General features: G+C 52.1%; 5 protein-coding genes across 5 annotated transcripts; 2 read left to right on the top strand and 3 right to left on the bottom strand.

The window, feature by feature from the left end:
- Positions 1-672: 672 nt before the first annotated feature.
- Positions 673-5,422, top strand: L3040_007600 (uncharacterized protein; the record flags this gene model as incomplete). The annotated part of the gene is made up of 5 exons (XM_007291828.1): positions 673-2,767; positions 3,034-3,350; positions 3,401-3,574; positions 3,622-4,873; positions 4,929-5,422. 5 exons carry the CDS (start codon positions 673-675, stop codon positions 5,420-5,422), a joined length of 4,332 nt encoding a protein of 1,443 aa, XP_007291890.1.
- A 1,080-nt stretch (positions 5,423-6,502) lies between these two features.
- Positions 6,503-8,112, bottom strand: L3040_007599 (uncharacterized protein; the record flags this gene model as incomplete). The annotated part of the gene is made up of 2 exons (XM_007291194.2): positions 6,503-7,624; positions 7,678-8,112. The coding sequence occupies 2 exons, from the start codon at positions 8,110-8,112 to the stop codon at positions 6,503-6,505; spliced, it is 1,557 nt and encodes a 518-aa protein (XP_007291256.2).
- A 1,557-nt stretch (positions 8,113-9,669) lies between these two features.
- Positions 9,670-10,221, bottom strand: L3040_007598 (uncharacterized protein; the record flags this gene model as incomplete). The annotated part of the gene is made up of 1 exon (XM_007291195.2): positions 9,670-10,221. The coding sequence occupies one exon, from the start codon at positions 10,219-10,221 to the stop codon at positions 9,670-9,672; it is 552 nt and encodes a 183-aa protein (XP_007291257.1).
- A 428-nt stretch (positions 10,222-10,649) lies between these two features.
- L3040_007597 (uncharacterized protein) lies at positions 10,650-11,269 on the top strand (the record flags this gene model as incomplete). Its single annotated transcript, XM_007291196.2, has 2 exons — positions 10,650-10,735; positions 10,840-11,269. The coding sequence occupies 2 exons, from the start codon at positions 10,650-10,652 to the stop codon at positions 11,267-11,269; spliced, it is 516 nt and encodes a 171-aa protein (XP_007291258.2).
- A 1,922-nt stretch (positions 11,270-13,191) lies between these two features.
- Positions 13,192-16,352, bottom strand: L3040_007596 (uncharacterized protein; the record flags this gene model as incomplete). Its single annotated transcript, XM_007291197.2, has 3 exons — positions 13,192-13,617; positions 13,667-15,205; positions 15,258-16,352. The coding sequence occupies 3 exons, from the start codon at positions 16,350-16,352 to the stop codon at positions 13,192-13,194; spliced, it is 3,060 nt and encodes a 1,019-aa protein (XP_007291259.2).
- Between the last annotated feature and the right edge of the window lie 378 nt (positions 16,353-16,730).

Below are 16,730 nucleotides of genomic sequence, written 5' to 3'. Positions count from 1 at the left end.
GAGTGGTTTGGGGGGCTGTCCGGGGAGGTTGAGTAATTGTCGCGGAAGGAAGTGGTGTATTGTTTTGGTGTTTTGGTTTTTTGGTGGACTGACAATGGTGTGCGTTAGCTGTGGTCGCAATGAAGGCAGTGGTTGTAGGTTGTAGGTTATAGGTTGCAGGTTGCAGTTTGGTTATACGGAGGTTACACAGGCTCGACTCACGAATTTCTCGAATGGATCCTGTCCCTTTCTTCGGTATCTCAAGCAAGCAAACAATACAATGAAAGAAAGGAAGAATGGGCGCCTCTGCTGCCTTGAGTGGAGTGAGAAGTATGTCGTCGTCGATCAATCTGACGTCGAGGTCGGCGTTGGTGTCGCAAGCCAGAAAATAAGTCAAGTCAGTAAGGTAGGTAAACAAGGATGGAGCTCCCCAATCCCTGCTGCCGCATGTTCGACCACCAGCGGGCGCTAGCGGAGATGGGTTTGGGCCAAACGCAAACCACAACTCAAGAGTCTCAATATAATAAAATAAACAACTTCAACCTCAACCTCAACCTCAACTTCACGTCCAACTTCCGCCGTCAACTTCAATAACGAACACAGTCCTTTTCCCACCTACCGCCGACTATATTTCTAATCGCAGCACCCTGAGCGCCCCGAGGAGACGATGCTCACTGCTCTCCAGCTGCCATAATGCAATGCTATACGGAGCTGACACCTCCTACAGCTGTCGAACACTCATTGAGCCTTCCATTCGTGTCTGCCGGCGCGCACAACCTCATCGTCGCCAAAACTTCTTTACTCCAAGTCTTCACCACCAAGATCACCTCAATCGAACTCGGGATCGAGGAAGGCGCCTCGAAGCAGAACGACAAATGGGATCCATCGCTGGACAATGATGGCTTGGATGCTTCATTCATTGGCGCAGACTCCCTGCTACGCCCGGATAGAGCTCGGAGGACAAAGCTCGTACTTGTGGCCGAATACACACTGTCTGGGACTATCACATCCTTGGCAAGGATCAAGACACTCTCCTCGAAATCTGGCGGCGAGGCGCTCCTGGTAGGCTTTCGCGATGCGAAGCTCAGTCTGGTGGAATGGGACCCCGCGAGGCCAGGAATCTCAACCATTTCGATACATTATTATGAACAAGATGAACTCCAGCGAAGCCCATGGGCGCCGAATCTCAAGGAATCCGTCAACTACTTAATTGCTGATCCTGGTAGCAGATGTGCTGCGCTCAAGTTTGGAGGGAGAAATTTAGGCATCATCCCCTTCAAGCAAGATGATGAAGATGTTAATATGGATGATTGGGACGAAGAGATAGACGGCCCTCGACCAGCCGACAAAGTGATCACGAAAGCAACCAACAGCTCCAATGATAAGGAAACCCCCTATGGGCCTTCATTTGTTCTTCGCTTGGCCACTCTTGACCCCAATCTCATAAATCCAATCCACCTTGCCTTTCTTTACGAGTACCGAGAACCAACTTTTGGTATTCTATCATCTTCGCAGATGCCGGCTTCATCTCTACTGTTCGAGAGGAGAGACCATCTGACCTACATGGTATTCACACTGGATCTCCAACAAAGAGCGTCGACGACTATCATGTCTGTAACGGGCTTACCTTATGACCTGTTTGAAGTTGTGCCGCTTGATGCACCTGTTGGCGGAGCCCTGCTGATAGGAACCAACGAATTGATACACATCGATCAAGCGGGCAAAGCTAACGGGGTTGCAGTCAATGTCTTCGCTAAACAATGCACCTCTTTTGGTCTCGTTGACCAGTCAGGTCTAGACATGCGCTTGGAAGGCTCCAAGATTGAGCAGCTATCTATTCAAAGCGGAGAAATGATCATCTTTTTGCAGACTGGAGAAATTGCTATCCTGAGTTTTCATATGGATGGCAGGTCGGTATCCAGTCTGAGCGTAAGGCGGGTATCAGCGGAGGCAGGTGGCTCAGTCATTCCCGCTCGCGTGTCGACTCTGAGTCATATTGGCCAGAATACCCTCTTTGTGGGAAGCGCATGTGCAGACTCGATGGTTCTCGGTTGGAGCAGAAAATCGAACCAAGTGTCCCGGCGAAAGCCTCGAGTGGAGGTCATTGAGGATGCCGATGACGCTTCCCTTGACGAACTAGACGACGAGGACGATGATGCCGACGATGACTTGTACGGTGAAGGCCCTTCGATCATACAAGATGCCACAAACGGCGTAGCCAAATCGGATACCGTAAACAGCAAGGCCGGAGACTACGTGTTTCAAGTGCACGACTCCTTGGTCAATATTGCCCCTATCGTGAATATCACTTTTGGGAATGCAAGCTTGTCCCAAAATGAAGACGAGAAGCTGGATTCGGTAGGCGTCAGAGGTTATCTAGAACTTGTTGCATCCGTAGGCAAGCAGAGAGCGGGAGCTTTAGCAGTGATCCATCAGAACATTCAACCCAAAGTTATTGGTCGTTTTGAATTTCCTGAGGCTCGTGGTATTTGGACCATGTCTGCAAAAAGACCCGCAGAGAAGGGCCTTGAGGCCAAAAAAGAAAAGTCCTCCACCAGTGGCGACTACGCTATTGATGCACAGTATGACAGGTTGATGATTGTTTCCAAGGCACTTTCCGACGGTACAGAAACGTCCGATGTATATGCATTGACGTCTGCCAATTTCGAGGCTCTGACAGGAACCGAGTTTGAGCCTGCTGCTGGATCGACAATTGAGGCCGGAACACTGGGAAACGGCAACCGTGTGATACAGGTGCTCAAGTCTGAGGTTCGAAGTTACGACGGCAGTAAGTCTTACCCCCTCTTTTCACCCTCTCCTGGTTCCCGATTCTGTGACAAATGGAGAGCTTCTCACTGCAGCTTCTTATGTGGATTTTCGGTATTCCCGGGTTGTATGGCTGCTTTCTGGGGTGCTGTTGGGAAGCAAAACATGTCCTATAGCATCAATGAAAGCGTTCACTATACTTTCTATATATTCGTGCCTACATCGTGCTCTTGTTGCGAAGCTATGGTCAGGTCGTGGAGCCAAAAGCTGACCCACTGAACTCATTAGATCTCGGCTTAGCCCAAATATTACCCATGTACGATGATGACACGGGAGCCGAGCCAAAGATTGTGAGCGCGAGCTTCGCGGACCCATACCTGTTGCTGTTCAGAGATGACTCGAGCATCTTCGTCGCCCAAAGCGACGAGAACAATGAATTGGAGGAGATTGAGCGGGAGGACGATGCGCTCCTCGCTACTAAGTGGTTGACCGGTTGCTTGTATGCCGACTCGAGAGGTGTTTTTGCCCCAGTTCAATCTGATAAGGGGCAGAAGGTGGAAGAGAATGTGATGATGTTCTTGCTCAGTGCTGGAGGAGCTTTACACGTGAGTCTTATAAGCAGCCTCCATGATCCACAAATGACTAAGTACTCTAGATCTACGCTTTACCCGACCTCTCGAATGCAGTCTATGTTGCTGAAGGGCTCTGTTTTGTACCCCCGGTACTTTCAGCTGCGTATGCTGCTAGGAGATCGGCCGCTCGCGAGACGATCACAGAGCTGGTCGTCGCAGACCTGGGCGACGAGACTGCAAGGTCGCCATACCTCATCGTAAGTTTGGCTACTCATATTTTCAGTTGAAGCTAACAATCTGCAAGTTACGCCCATCCACTGATGATCTCACAATTTACGAACCATTTCATACCAGCTCCGAGTCCTCCGGTGGCCTCGCATCTACACTGCAATTCCTGAAAATACATAACCCTCATCTAGCACGAAACCCAGACGTCTCGGCCGCGGAAACTGCGGACGGCATTCAAGAGACTAGAGACGAGCCAATGCGAGTCATCTCGAATTTAGGCGGCTACTGTACAGTATTTCTCCCCGGTGGCTCGCCGAGCTTTATCATGAAGAGCGCCAAGAGTACTCCCAAAGTCATCAGTCTGCAAGGTCTCGGTGTGAGAGGCATGAGCAGCTTCCACACAGAAGGTTGCGATAGAGGCTTCATCTATACGGATGTCGATGGCCTAGCCCGAGTTTCACAACTCCCCAAGGATACGACGTTCGCCGAACTGGGCGTCTCATTACAGAAGATCGAGCTTGGGCAGGAAATCCACGGAGTGGCATACCATCCGCCGACGGAGTGCTACGTTGCTGCTACCAGTACCGAAGCCGAGTTTGAGCTGCCAAAAGAGGATGACAACCACCACCCCCAATGGGCCAAGGAGCAAATAACCTTCAAGCCAACGATGGAGCAAGGCCGCTTGAGACTGATCAACCCAGTCAATTGGACCGTCGTCGATGAAGTTGAGCTGGATCCCTTCGAAGTCATCATGTGTATCAAAACTCTTATCCTCGAGACCTCTGAAATCACCAACGAGCGAAAGCAACTGATCGCTGTCGGTACCGGTATATCTAAAGGCGAAGACTTGGCAATCAAGGGTCGTATCCACGTCTACGATGTAATCAACGTCGTACCAGAGCCCGACCGGCCAGAGACCAACAAGAGGCTGAAGCTGATCGCCACAGAGGATATTGCGCGAGGAGCAATTACCTGCATCTCCGAAATCGGTACCCAAGGATTCATGATCGTCTCCCAGGGGCAAAAATGTATGGTCCGCGGTCTCAAAGAAGACGGCACGCTCCTCCCAGTCGCGTTCATGGACATGAACTGCTACATAACCTCCATCAAGGAGCTCAAGGGTACGGGCATCTGCGTCTTCTCTGACGCCGTCAAAGGCGTGTGGGTTGCTGGCTATACTGAGGAGCCGTACAAGATGATGCTGTTCGGAAAATCAGCCAAGAATATGGAGATCATGCAGGCGGATCTGTTGCCGGATGGGAAGGAGCTGTACATCGTGGCGGCGGACTCGGATTGCAATTTGCACATCATGCAGTTTGATCCCGAGCGTAAGTCACCCTCATCCCCCCATGTCTCTTTTACTAAACAGAGATGGCTTGATAGACCCGAAGTCTCTGCAAGGCCACCTCCTCCTGCACCGCTCCACCTTCGCTCTCGGCGGCCACCTCCCCACGAGCATGACCCTCCTCCCGCGCACCAAGAGCGCAACGCTCCTACCACCCTCCCCCGACGCCATGGACACCGCAGCCGACGCCACGATCCCCGAGCACGAAATCCTGATCACCTCTTCCACCGGCTGCATCTCCCTCCTCACTCCGCTCTCCGAAGCCCAATACCGTCGTCTCAGCACGCTGACTAGCCATCTGATCAACACGCTGTATCACGCGTGCGGGCTCAACCCGAGGGCGTACCGCGTCGATAAGGATGCGCCGGAGGGCATGGTCGGGAGTCGAACGGTCATCGATGGGAACATCCTGATGAGGTGGATGGAGCTCGGGAGTCAGCGGCGGGCGGAGGTCGCGGGGCGGGTGGGGGTGGATGTTCTGGAGGTTCGCGAGGATCTGGCGAGTTTGATGGGGGGATTGGGGTACCTCTGATTTAGGATCTAATTGCGTCGCTGCTGGGGGCAGATGGGATGAGTGGACGGCCACCTACCTACCTGGCTTGTATTTATAGGTTTGCGACGAGGGGATGCTGAATGCTATGGACAAGATAAAGGTCTCTCTCTCTCTTTTTTTGTTTTTTTTTAGGGCTATGGTCTTTGCTCTTGCTTTGGGGAAGGTGAGAAGGGTGATCGATCGCATCTCAATATCGAACGGTCAAGTATCATATCCCTCCCTCCCTCCCTCTCTCTCTCTCTCTCTCTCTCTCCCTCTCTGAAAGTTGGAAGTTGATTTTCGGAGCTGTCAAGTCCGCCCTCACGTCAAGGTGCTAATTTATATACTGGCTGTGTGTACTTACTGACTGTGTGCACTATCGTAACGCTACCGTTAAAAAAATTAAAAAATTAAAAAATTAATTCAGTCTAGAGTCTCAACTTCGGCACGAAGGAGCTTACTAGGAAAAAAATAAAAAATAAAAAATAGAGAGAGACAGAGAAAGCCAGAGAGAGAAAGAAAGCCAACCGAAATCACGTACCAGCCATAGACCAGAAGCAGCCACATCCCGCCCGCAAGATATGACATGGCAGAGACAGACAGACAGACAGACAGACAGCAAGTCAAGTCAAGTCGGCCGCCGTCCTAACCCAACCAACTGGCTGATCCCTACCTACTACCTAGCGAGGAGGTGGATTGTTCTTTTGTTTACATTATATATATATATATATATAAGCGAGTTTTCTCGTCTCGAGTCGCTTAGCTGTGTGAGTTCTGTGGCGAGATGATGGGTGTGACTAGGAAGCAGTAGGAAGCAGTAGGAAGCAGTAGGAGAGAGGAAGCAGTAGGAGAGCCGTGGTATTCGTGGGTATCTAGATAGTCATTTATCATCGACGGCATATGTCCCATCTCGCCCCCCCCCCCTCCCAAAAGGAAAAAGTTAACTTTTCTGAATTCCAGGCCGTCATCGGGCGGAGCCGGTCCGAGCGCCGAAATAAATATAATATGATAATGATGGAGAGAAAGAGCTCATTAGCTAGCTAGCTAGCTCTTTTTTTTCTTTAAAAAAAAACAATCTTTTCATCGTCCAAACTGCTTGCGCTCCCAGAATCTCAATGGGATGTAGGTAAGGGCAGCGAAAGCAAAGGCCAACTCGAAGCCCACGTCTCCACCGGAGCCGGTCCCGCAGAGCTTTCCCACGGGCCCGACGAACCACACCTGCGCCATGCCGAGAACGGCTCCCATGGCGCCGAACGAGAAGGCGACGACAGCGGCGAGGCCAGGAGGGAGTCGCGTGGCATCCGTGTAGACGGCAGGGTCGTAGCCGGCGAAGCCGCGCCTGAAGAGGACGTGCTCGGGGATGGAGATGCCCTCGTAGATGGCGAGCCAGTAGGCGATCAGCAGCATGAAGTTCTCGAGGACGTTCTCGAAGTGTCCGTATCCGGGGATGGCGACGGCGCAGTAGACCAGGGTCCCGAGGAAGGTCCAGGCGAAGCGGGGGACGCGCTGGGAGCGCTTGGCCAGGAGCTGGAGGGTGAGGCCGACGGAGTAGATGTTTGGGCAGTTGTTGGCGATGATGGAGAGCGCGAGGACGACGAGGCAGAACTGGCCGAATGTGCCCAGGGGCGGGACGAGGACGGCCGCGAGGAGACCGCCGATGTGCGATGCGTGGTAGCCTTCCATGTAGATGTTGTCCCCGTCGTTGGCCGCCATGGCGGTGGCAACGGCCGCGCCGAGCATCTCCGTAAAGAGGAGCGGGAAAGCGAGACCGACGTACGTCCAGCAGAAGATCGACGTGCGGCGACGATCCACCGGTTGGTACACGGTGTAATCGGCGGCGTAGGAGGTCCAGCCAGTGGCAAAACCAAAGACCGAAGCGGCGAAAGAGAGAGCCGATCCAGCTTCGGCAAGCCCGACGCCCATGGGGATGTTCTCGAAGCGGCCCGAGTGGGCGAACTCGCCGAGCACAATCATGAAGATGATAAAGCAGGGGATCCACGAGTATCTCTCGTACGTGTGGACGATCTTGTAGCCGAACAGGGTCACTAGGAAGGTGGCAGCGGCGATGACGATGATTCCCGCCCATCCAGGCATGGAGGGATTCACGGCGTGGAATAGTTGAGCTCCGACAATGACATTGACGGCTGACCAGCCGACACAGGCGAGTACGTTGAGAACCGCGACGATTTTGACGCCATAGAACTTGAGAGATTTAGTACCACGTTTCCCTCGGGCAAGATAGGATCAAGACTTACCCCGAAGAAATAACGGGACAGAACCATCTGTCTCAGACCAAAGCGAGGTCCGAAAGTGCTGAAGAAAGCGACAGGAGTTATACCGAGAAGGTTGACGAAGAGGATGATCAGAATGGTGTCGATGAAGCCGAGATGGAAAACAGGATACGCCAGCGCTCCAATGGCGAAGGACGAGACGACCATGTTTGCTGAGAGCCACATGGTGCCGACTTGACTGACTGGGGCGTTGGAGCGCTCATGGCTGGGCACTCTTTCGATCCCTCGCTGTTCCACGCCAAACTTGCCGGCAAGTCGCTGCGTTTTTGCATACCAAGAGTCTCCAAGTGCAAGAGTGTCGACGGCGACTGCTCCTTGATCATCAGGAATATGGTCGGTGCTGTTGTCGATTGATTTCTCGCCGGCCTCGATATCATCTTTGGCATTAAATAGGCTCATTCTAAAGGAAGTACAATAGAGCGAGTGTGTTTGCTTGGAAAGATTGCAAAGAGATGATTCTCGGGCTGGTTACTCCAGCTATATAGATCAGAAGGTTGAGCTCGACACTTGTACGCCTTATACTACATATTGGCAGGATAGGACTCGGTATTATATACATGAAAAAACGGTGATAGCTGTTGAGTACCACTCGAGTAGGGATCAGCGACCAGGGCAGCTCTCGAGGGAAGCTTACCCAAACTCCGGACGACGGTGAGCGGACGACGCCGAGGTGGATGTTGGTGGCGGTGGGTCCCACGCACATAGATATCTCAGACTGGAGGGATGGGAGTGAAAACCTCGTCCATGTCGCGCATCATGTCGATATGATCCATACTTATATATTATGCCACGATCTCTCTCCATGCAAGCTTGCCGTCCGCGACAAGCAAGACCAAGCCTTTGCTTGTCTCTGGAGCAAAGTCTGGGAATGCCCGCATGCATGTTGAACCGGGTTTGATGGGGTTCGGTTCGTGGCTACCTATGAAAGCCTACGTGCATATGTGCGTGTATGTGTAGGAGGGATAGATAGATATGCCGACCTTCTTCTCGGCGGTCGACGAGTAAGAAGAGATCAGCGAAGCGCCGATGACAACAACCGCCCCGCTCTCGCTTGAGGAGGCAGCCAAGCCCCTGAATGCCATTCAATTCAACATGCGTGCATACAAGATTGAGTCGCACAAATCCTCAAATGCTACTGTATTGTCTTTTCTACATGAGACTTCCTCTATGGAGACCAATGTGCACATAGATACTCCTAGGGATTGGACTACGCATCTCTCTGGTTCTCTCTCAAAATATCCTGCCGATCAATCAACCAGGGGCTGGGAAGGCAGCGGCAACGTCAGGTTTTGCTTTTAAGTGGCAATCAGAATCGCCCGAAGAACGTTTTTAGAGAGAGAGAGAGAAAGAGTACACTTCACTAGCAGAGACATCAATTCCTCACACTCCTTTACATCACATCTTCCAGCCTTTACCAATCAAAATGGGATCAACCTAAAATATAGCTATCTCCAGGTAACTATTTGCCTAACTCTCAGTCCGAGAGGCAAACCAGAAGGCATTGCCGTATCTCGAAGGGGCGCTATTGGAGACTTACTGCTGCGAGTTCTCGTTTCTGCGACCGAGAAGCGCCGACAAATGAGATCGCCAGCTGTCATGCAGACATCCCACTGCCGGTAGTCGATTTCGGACCACATCCGTTATACTCCGTATGATTCTGTTTCGATATATTTGGACCATCTCCATGACTCGCAACCCGAGGAATGAGGATCCGCGGGCTCACCGCAACAACAATGGTGCATTCGATCGGGAGATGGCGGGGAGCCGCATATATAATTCGTGCTGTCACTTCTCGCATTGTTACTCCCTGCATGCTTCGACGCGTAGATCTCTCTGTCGGGCAAGTCTATTATGAAGCAGGAGAAAGCTTTAGGCCCCTCGAATTTTCTTCGAACAACACCATATGCGATCGAGTCTCATAGTGTCTTTCCCCTCGGCCGATTAGACTAGCCTCTCTCAGAGCTTCTTGCTCAGAATCCAATCCGTCTGAACACACTCCCCCATGACGAACTCGTGACTCCCGATCTTCCCATACCCAAACTTCTCGTAGACCTTTTGCGCCTTGAAGTTCTCCTCCCACACCCCCAGCCACATGGTCACGAATCCCTGCTCCCTGGCCATCTCCTCGACCCTCGCGGCCAGCTTCCTCCCGACGCCAGCACCGTGGTAGTGCTCGGAGATGTACAGCCTCTGCAGCTCTATGGGCTTCTCCATGCCTGCCAGGCACGGCTCGGTGGTGCCTCGCGTCAGTTGGCAGAAGCCTACCACCTGATCGAGGGAGACGTCGACTGCGACGATGGTATCGATATCCGGGTTGGCCACCTCGGATGCGATGGCTGAGTGGTTGTATGTTGTTTGGAGGTAACTGTCTAGGTCGGCGGGTGGCATCGAGTGCCCGAAAGTGGCGGCGAAGACGCCGCCACCGATCGCGATGATGGCTTCGACATCTTTGGCTTCAGCTCTCCGGAGCATAACCTCGACTTTCGAGGATGTGGTCGTTCTTGACATCTTGAACGGCGAGTGCCTTTGAAAATTGGGAGAGCCTGTTTAAGCTGGAATATTTGAGAGTAGAGAGAATGCGTTCTGATATGTCGGCTCGGATTTACAATTAGCAGTTATATAAACGAGAACTGGTTCCATCAGGACTCACAGGACAAGATCCTGCATACCGGCAGACCACTATCGATCTCAACACATAGTATTGCAACGTAGAAGTTTTTTGATCTCGAGATTATTCAGACATTAGGTTAACAAGGCCCGAATTGGACGTCGCACCCGAAATCCCAAGTCCGACTCGAGCTGCAAAGAAACGGATTTAGTCTTGCTATCCACCGCTGAACATCTTTATCATTTACTTGAAATCTTGCGAAGATTTCTCATATCAGTTGAAGTCTAAATTTGGATTTCAAAAACAAACCCGTTCTTGTATCCCCACCATGTATCTCCGGACGGTACACACAGACCTCCACCTCCCGACGCTCTACGCCTTCATCCGCAGCAACCCCCTCGGCATCCTCACCACGTCCCTCCCCATCACCCAACTTCCACACCATCCAAAGCTGCCACATCCCCTGGGTCCCCGACGCTCCCAGCGAAGATGAAGAAGCCACCTCGTCCTCCCTAAAGGGCTCCAAGGGGAGACTACGCGGCCACATCGCCCGCGCCAACCCTCAAAGCCAAAGCTCTCGTCGAAGCCGCCTGCAACAGCAGCAGTAATAGCAGCAACGGCCAAGTAACACCCTCCAACACCCTACCGCAAGAGACCATAATCCTCTTCAACGGTCCAGCACCCCACTACGTGACGCCCAAATTCTACGTCGCGACGAAGCCCGACACGGGGAAGGTCGTGCCCACGTGGGACTACAGCGCGGTGCAGGTCTACGGCACGGCGACGATCCACCTCGACACCTCGCTGCCGGCGACGGGGACCTTCCTCGCGACGCAGCTCGACGATCTGTCGCGGCAGAGCGAGGAGCGGGTGCTTGGCTTCACGGAGACGGGCGGGGCGGGGCGGCCCGGGCGTGGAGCGTGGACGAGGCGCCCGCGAGCTAGGTGAGCGTGTTGAAGAAGGGCATCATCGGGATTCGAGATTGCGATTGCGGAGATCGGAGGGAAGTTCAAGATGAGTCAGGAGTTGAAGGAGGGGGATCGGGAGGGTATTCGTTGTTGAGGGCTTTACGAGGCTGGGTACGGATGATGGGGAGGAGATTTCGAGGACGGTCAGACAGAGAGGGGGCGGAGGAGGAGGGGGAGGTCTCGAAAAGCAAAGACTAGATAGCAGTGGTGCGTATAGGAAACCCGCCACCTCGAGTTTGAACCGTCCTGTTTTTGGCTGCTGTCTACCATGCGGGTGCGCAGGTCAGGTGTTGAAGGGCTAGCAAGTCGATGAGATGGGGCATCTCCGTACCTACAGTGCAGTATTCACGCGCGCTCGCATTCTAACATTCAAAATCGAAGGCAATACCCAGGCATTACATACAGTCCACAAGACGATCTGCTCAATCGGCGTTGTACTTGTATATAAACAGACAGCCGACTCAGGACAGGACGCAAGCCTTGCACGCCTAACTATCGTGCAATAAATACTGTTTGTTACTGCAAACACGAACATCCCCGACCTTTTTCCTCCCTCCCTCTCCTCCCTCGCTTAATTATTTACCCTCCCATGACACCGATCTCGCGTAACCCTATCCCCCTCCTCCCTAAAAAAAAAAGAAAGAAAGAAAAAGTCTCCCAACAACCACCCATTCTCGCATAGCAGACACCTCTCTCCCCATCCCCCATCTCCCATCCCCCAAACCTCCCATCCCCAGAAATCTTTCTGTACGGCTCGCTAGCCAGCCAGCCGAGCTTTAGCTTTCCCACCTCTTCCTCCCCGCCTCTCCTCCAAAACAACTTCACTCCACTCCACTCCACTCCACTCCAATCTATCTACACCCACACCTACCCCAAGGCCCAAGCCAAAGAACGACACTCTTCCTGTTGGTTACCTGACCATACCCTTTCGCGCCAAGTTTTGCCCGAACCACGTCCACGCACGGAGAGAGTACCCGGTACTTTGCCTGGGTACGCCTAGGCCGGGAGATCTCCAGGCTCGTTCCTTCCTTTCTTTCTGTGCTGTGCTTACTGTGCTTACTTGCTTACTTAGCGTAAGAGAGTAAGAGAGTAGGCAAGAGCAAGAGCAAAAGCAAAAGCATCAGAGAGAAAGGTCCTACCTAGGACGACGGGTCCCTTCCCTCCTTCCCTCCTTCAATTATCCCACAAACACACACACAGAGACACCAAAAGATAAAGATAAAAATAAAAATAAGAAAATGGTCTCGGTACGAGATTTGAGTTTTTTTCTTCTTCTTCAAAAACAGGTTCCGCCGGTCGGTTATTAACCAAACCAAACCAACCCATAACCCAACCCGTTCCATTCCATTCATTCATTGAAAAAAAAGAATCGCCACCCTTCTCATCATTCTCCTCCTCCTCCTCCTTCTTCCCCATTTTCCACCCCCGCTAACCTCGCCGCCCACTTGCAGAGCTCATTCAGGTCGCGGGTTATTAAAAAATACAGCAGAGAGATAAAAATAGACAGGTGGGCAACCAACCATCCTAGCTCCCACTTCCCATCTCAATAACCAGAACCGGAAAAGTAGAAAAAAGAAGGGGGGAGCATGTGAGGGTATGATGAAGGAAGACAAAACAGACAATCCCACGTGTTCTCATGCTCTCCCAAAAATTTTGAGCTCGTGCCCACGTCCTATACGTGCACCCATTCGCCTGATATCAAAAGAATCCCTGATGCAAGAAGAGGAGAAACAAAGAATTAACTTAAAAGACATATGCAAGGGAGGGCCTACGGAGGCAGAAGTAATGTCAACGCTATGCAGAGCCAAGAAAAAAAAAAAAAAAAAAAAAAAAAAAAAAAAAAAAAAAAAAAAGAAACATCTAAGGCGTTCGAAAAATTAGGTACCAAGCATGCATCATTCGTCATGAGAAATCATCATCACCGTTGCGGCCACCGTCACAACTATCCACGCGCATCACGAGCTCCTTCGTCTCCCGCGCAATCTCAAACGCAATCGGCGGCAGCGACTGGTTCCACGCTCTCCAAGCAGTCTCAACTTCACCGTCGTCTCTGTCATCATCTGCGATCTCGCGTCCCATCTTGCCGGCGTCTATGAGCCGCTCTCTGATGCCGGCAAGTTTACGGACGATGGGCTCGGCTTGAATCCGCAGCGAGCCGTTGCCGGTTGAGGACATGGCGGTTTCGGTCGAGGACACGACTGTGCCGACAACGTCGACGATGGCGTTAATTTGCACCGAGATGGCGTCTATACTGCCTTCGGAGCGGATCGAGGAGACGAGGGACTGAATGCTCTGCACTAAAAGAGCGGTCTGGTCTTCAAGGTAGATCTAGAACTGTCAATAACTGATCAATTCAAGCACTGGGGTTGGGTCTTACCTTCAACTCTTCCACATTACTTTCTGTGGTCGTAATGCCAAATCCGGCTTCCAGGGGTGCTGGGGGAAGAGGCTTGCTACCAGCATTGCTAGCACTGTTCAGAAAGCCATTGCCATTCTGTGAGCTTCGAGACATCGTTCGTTGCCGTACTGCCCAAGACTCCCTTCCGGAACTTTTCATTCTCAAAGTCGAATCCAAAGGAGAGTAGACGGGGCTATACATCGACGAATCCATACTTACCCGGCCGGGGCCTTGGAAGGGTGCTGAAATGTTATTGCTCTTGGTGGTCTCCTGTAGAACATCACGGACAGGGAAAAAGCCTGTGGTATCGACAGGCGCGAGGTTTCCATCATCATCATCCTCTAATTCGCCCGCTGGCGTCGGGCGAATCTTGACTGTGCGAACAAGCTCTACAACAGCAGAAGTAAGATGAGAAGCTGCAGCGTCAAGTAAAGACACAGGAGACAGGCCCTTGGCAGCAGCAAAATTCTTAGATGCTGTGATTAGATTGTTTGCCGTCGCTGAGACCCTGGACTTCAACTTCGTCTGCTGTTGAGCCATTTCCTCGCTACTATTAGGAGCCTCATCAATGTCTTGTGTGATTCTCCGCACATTCACGATGACAGACTTCATAAACACCATCAACCTCGCTGGATCATCCACCCTCGCCGTCTTCAGGAGCTCGTCTATTGAAATCTGGAATTTGGTAACGTGGACGTCCTTGACCATTCCGTTCGCTTCGGTGAAACCATTTTCCTTGGCATATCTTGCTGCGTCTTGTTGAATAGTGAGACCGATCGAGGACGCTCTCAGACTTCTGAGCTGGGTCTTCGTCCTGGCGTAACGATTCCTCCAATCCTTGACCTCCTCTTCTAATTTGTTGACCGTATTTGACAATTGCTCTTCTCTGTCATAAGAGGATTCGCTTCTCTCTGAAAGGATGCGCATTTCTCGCAGGAACTCTTGGGCTTCTCTGCGAACCTCGTCTGTGACTATCTGTTGTCCTTTGAGCTCCGCCCTAAGCTCTTCATTTTCTCTTTCGAGATCCTCATCGGTCATCTCTTTTGAAACGGCTGCTGCAGCTTGTAGCTCCTCGATCTGCGCTCGCAATTCCCTCTCGTTGCTTGCGTGCTGTCCTCTCGATGCAGCTACTGCAGCTTGCAGCTCCTCAACCTGAGCCCTCAGTTCTCTCTCGGTATTGGCTTGCTGTCCTTTCGATCCTGCCCCTGCTGCTCGCATCTCCTCAATTTGGGCGCGAAGATCCCTCTCCGTATTTGCTGATTCGGCCCTCATTCGATCCAGTTCCGATTGAAGAGACTCGTTGAGATTTTGGGCATCTGCAAGCTTACTTTCCAGATTCATCTTCAAAACCAAGAATTCCTGCTTTTCCATTTCGACTACGTTGGCTCGACTTCTTTCACCATCCAGAACACTATTCAACTCATCGTCTTTGAGTTTGAGGGAATCTTCCATAGAATCAAGCTTTTCCCTCAGTTCCGCAACCTGTGATTGGTAGTCGTCGATGAGCTTTTTGTCAGTCTAGAAATCATATCAGTTAGCTTTTACTCGGAGCAGGAAAAAGTGAGCATACATCTGACGAGCCACCAGTACTCTTCTTGCTATCCCTAGTTCGCGCTGCACCCTCCAGCCCAAATGCATCTGGGTAATCATCATCATTATCTTCCCCTCCAGTCTCGTCGTCTTCCACCATAGTGCTCTTGTTTGGCACTATGGTATTACTTTGAAACTGCTTTGGAGTCGGTCGACTGTAATCATTCGGAGGCATTCCAGGGGAATGTGGTACGCCCAGCCCTCCATTCATCCCTCCATTCATTGGGCGTGGTCCACCCCGAGAATCGCTTCTAACAGAGAAACCCGACACAGACGTTGCATCTGACGGCCTGCGCATGCGAGGCATCCCATTGACGGGAGTTCCATTTCCATTCCTACTAGGTGGGCCTCTCATGGAAGAAGCAGGACTGTCCATCCGACTTATGTTGTCACCTGCGAACCGAGGAAACCTTCTCTCCAGCTCGTAGAATACATCTGTCGCAAGATCACGGAACCTGGATGGCGGTAAGGTCGACAGCTTCTGTCTGGCTTGGTTCCGCTTCGGATGGAATATATCTTTCGGTAAGAGATATGGCGGAGGTCCTCCAACAGGGGCTGCTCCGTTTGGTGTCCTCCTCCCACTCTGTTGTCTCCGCAGAAGCTCGTCGAACACATCCGTACTCAATTCTTGGAATTGAACAGGCGACAGCCGTAGTAACTTGTCCCGCGCTCTATTTGGTCGAGGGTTCACCTTTTCGTCGCGCAGCGACTGGGCGAGATATCTCCTGAGTGCGACATAATGTTCCGACAGCGCGCTCTCAAACTGCTCGTCCTTCCTACTCCTCCCACTCTCGCTCTGTGCGTATAGACCGTTTCCACCACTGGATCTCGCAATCGAACTCGGTGGTGAAGGTGCCCCCCCCGGACCATTACCCATCGGCGGTCCTCTGGGAGGGTAGCCGCCTCCATTCATGGCGCCGGTCGAGCCACCCGATAACGGCGGTGAAGCCAGCTGTCCACGTTGGGTTGTTGGGGGATAGGGCGAATCTTTATCGTTTCTTTGGTACTTCGAGATACCGGACCACTCGCTGTCTCCTACACTGACCGGCGACATGGGGCCGTTCCGGCCATTCATTGTAGGGCTTGTCAAAATATGCTGTGTCTGGGCCCTTTCAGGAATCCTTGATCGCGGTTGTACTCCTCTGCAATCCAGACGGATCCTACGCGATTACGATAGCAATTATCCCGGCTTCGAAAAGCAAAATCCCGAGAGGACCAGGAAGAGCGATTGCAAATCTGCCTCAGGATGCAACGACTTGGTCCTTGAAACGTCAACGGCGTAGGCCGGCAGTGTTGGGTGTCAAAGCGAGCCGGTTCAACGCGTGCGTGTCGTGTCGTGTCGTGTCGTGGATCGAGGTAAGGCGTTTACAGTACGGTGCAGTCCAGTACTGGTCGGGTCGTCGTGATTTGGAATGGATGGATGGCGGGTAGGTGGTGGTGGTGGTGGTAGTAC

Source organism: Drepanopeziza brunnea (assembly GCF_022702325.1).
Source record: "Drepanopeziza brunnea f. sp. 'multigermtubi' strain 214-2 chromosome Unknown ctg13, whole genome shotgun sequence".
NCBI lineage: Eukaryota > Fungi > Ascomycota > Leotiomycetes > Helotiales > Drepanopezizaceae > Drepanopeziza > Drepanopeziza brunnea.
Note: the sequence above shows the minus strand (reverse complement) of the source record. Positions and strands in the feature narration are given on the sequence as shown.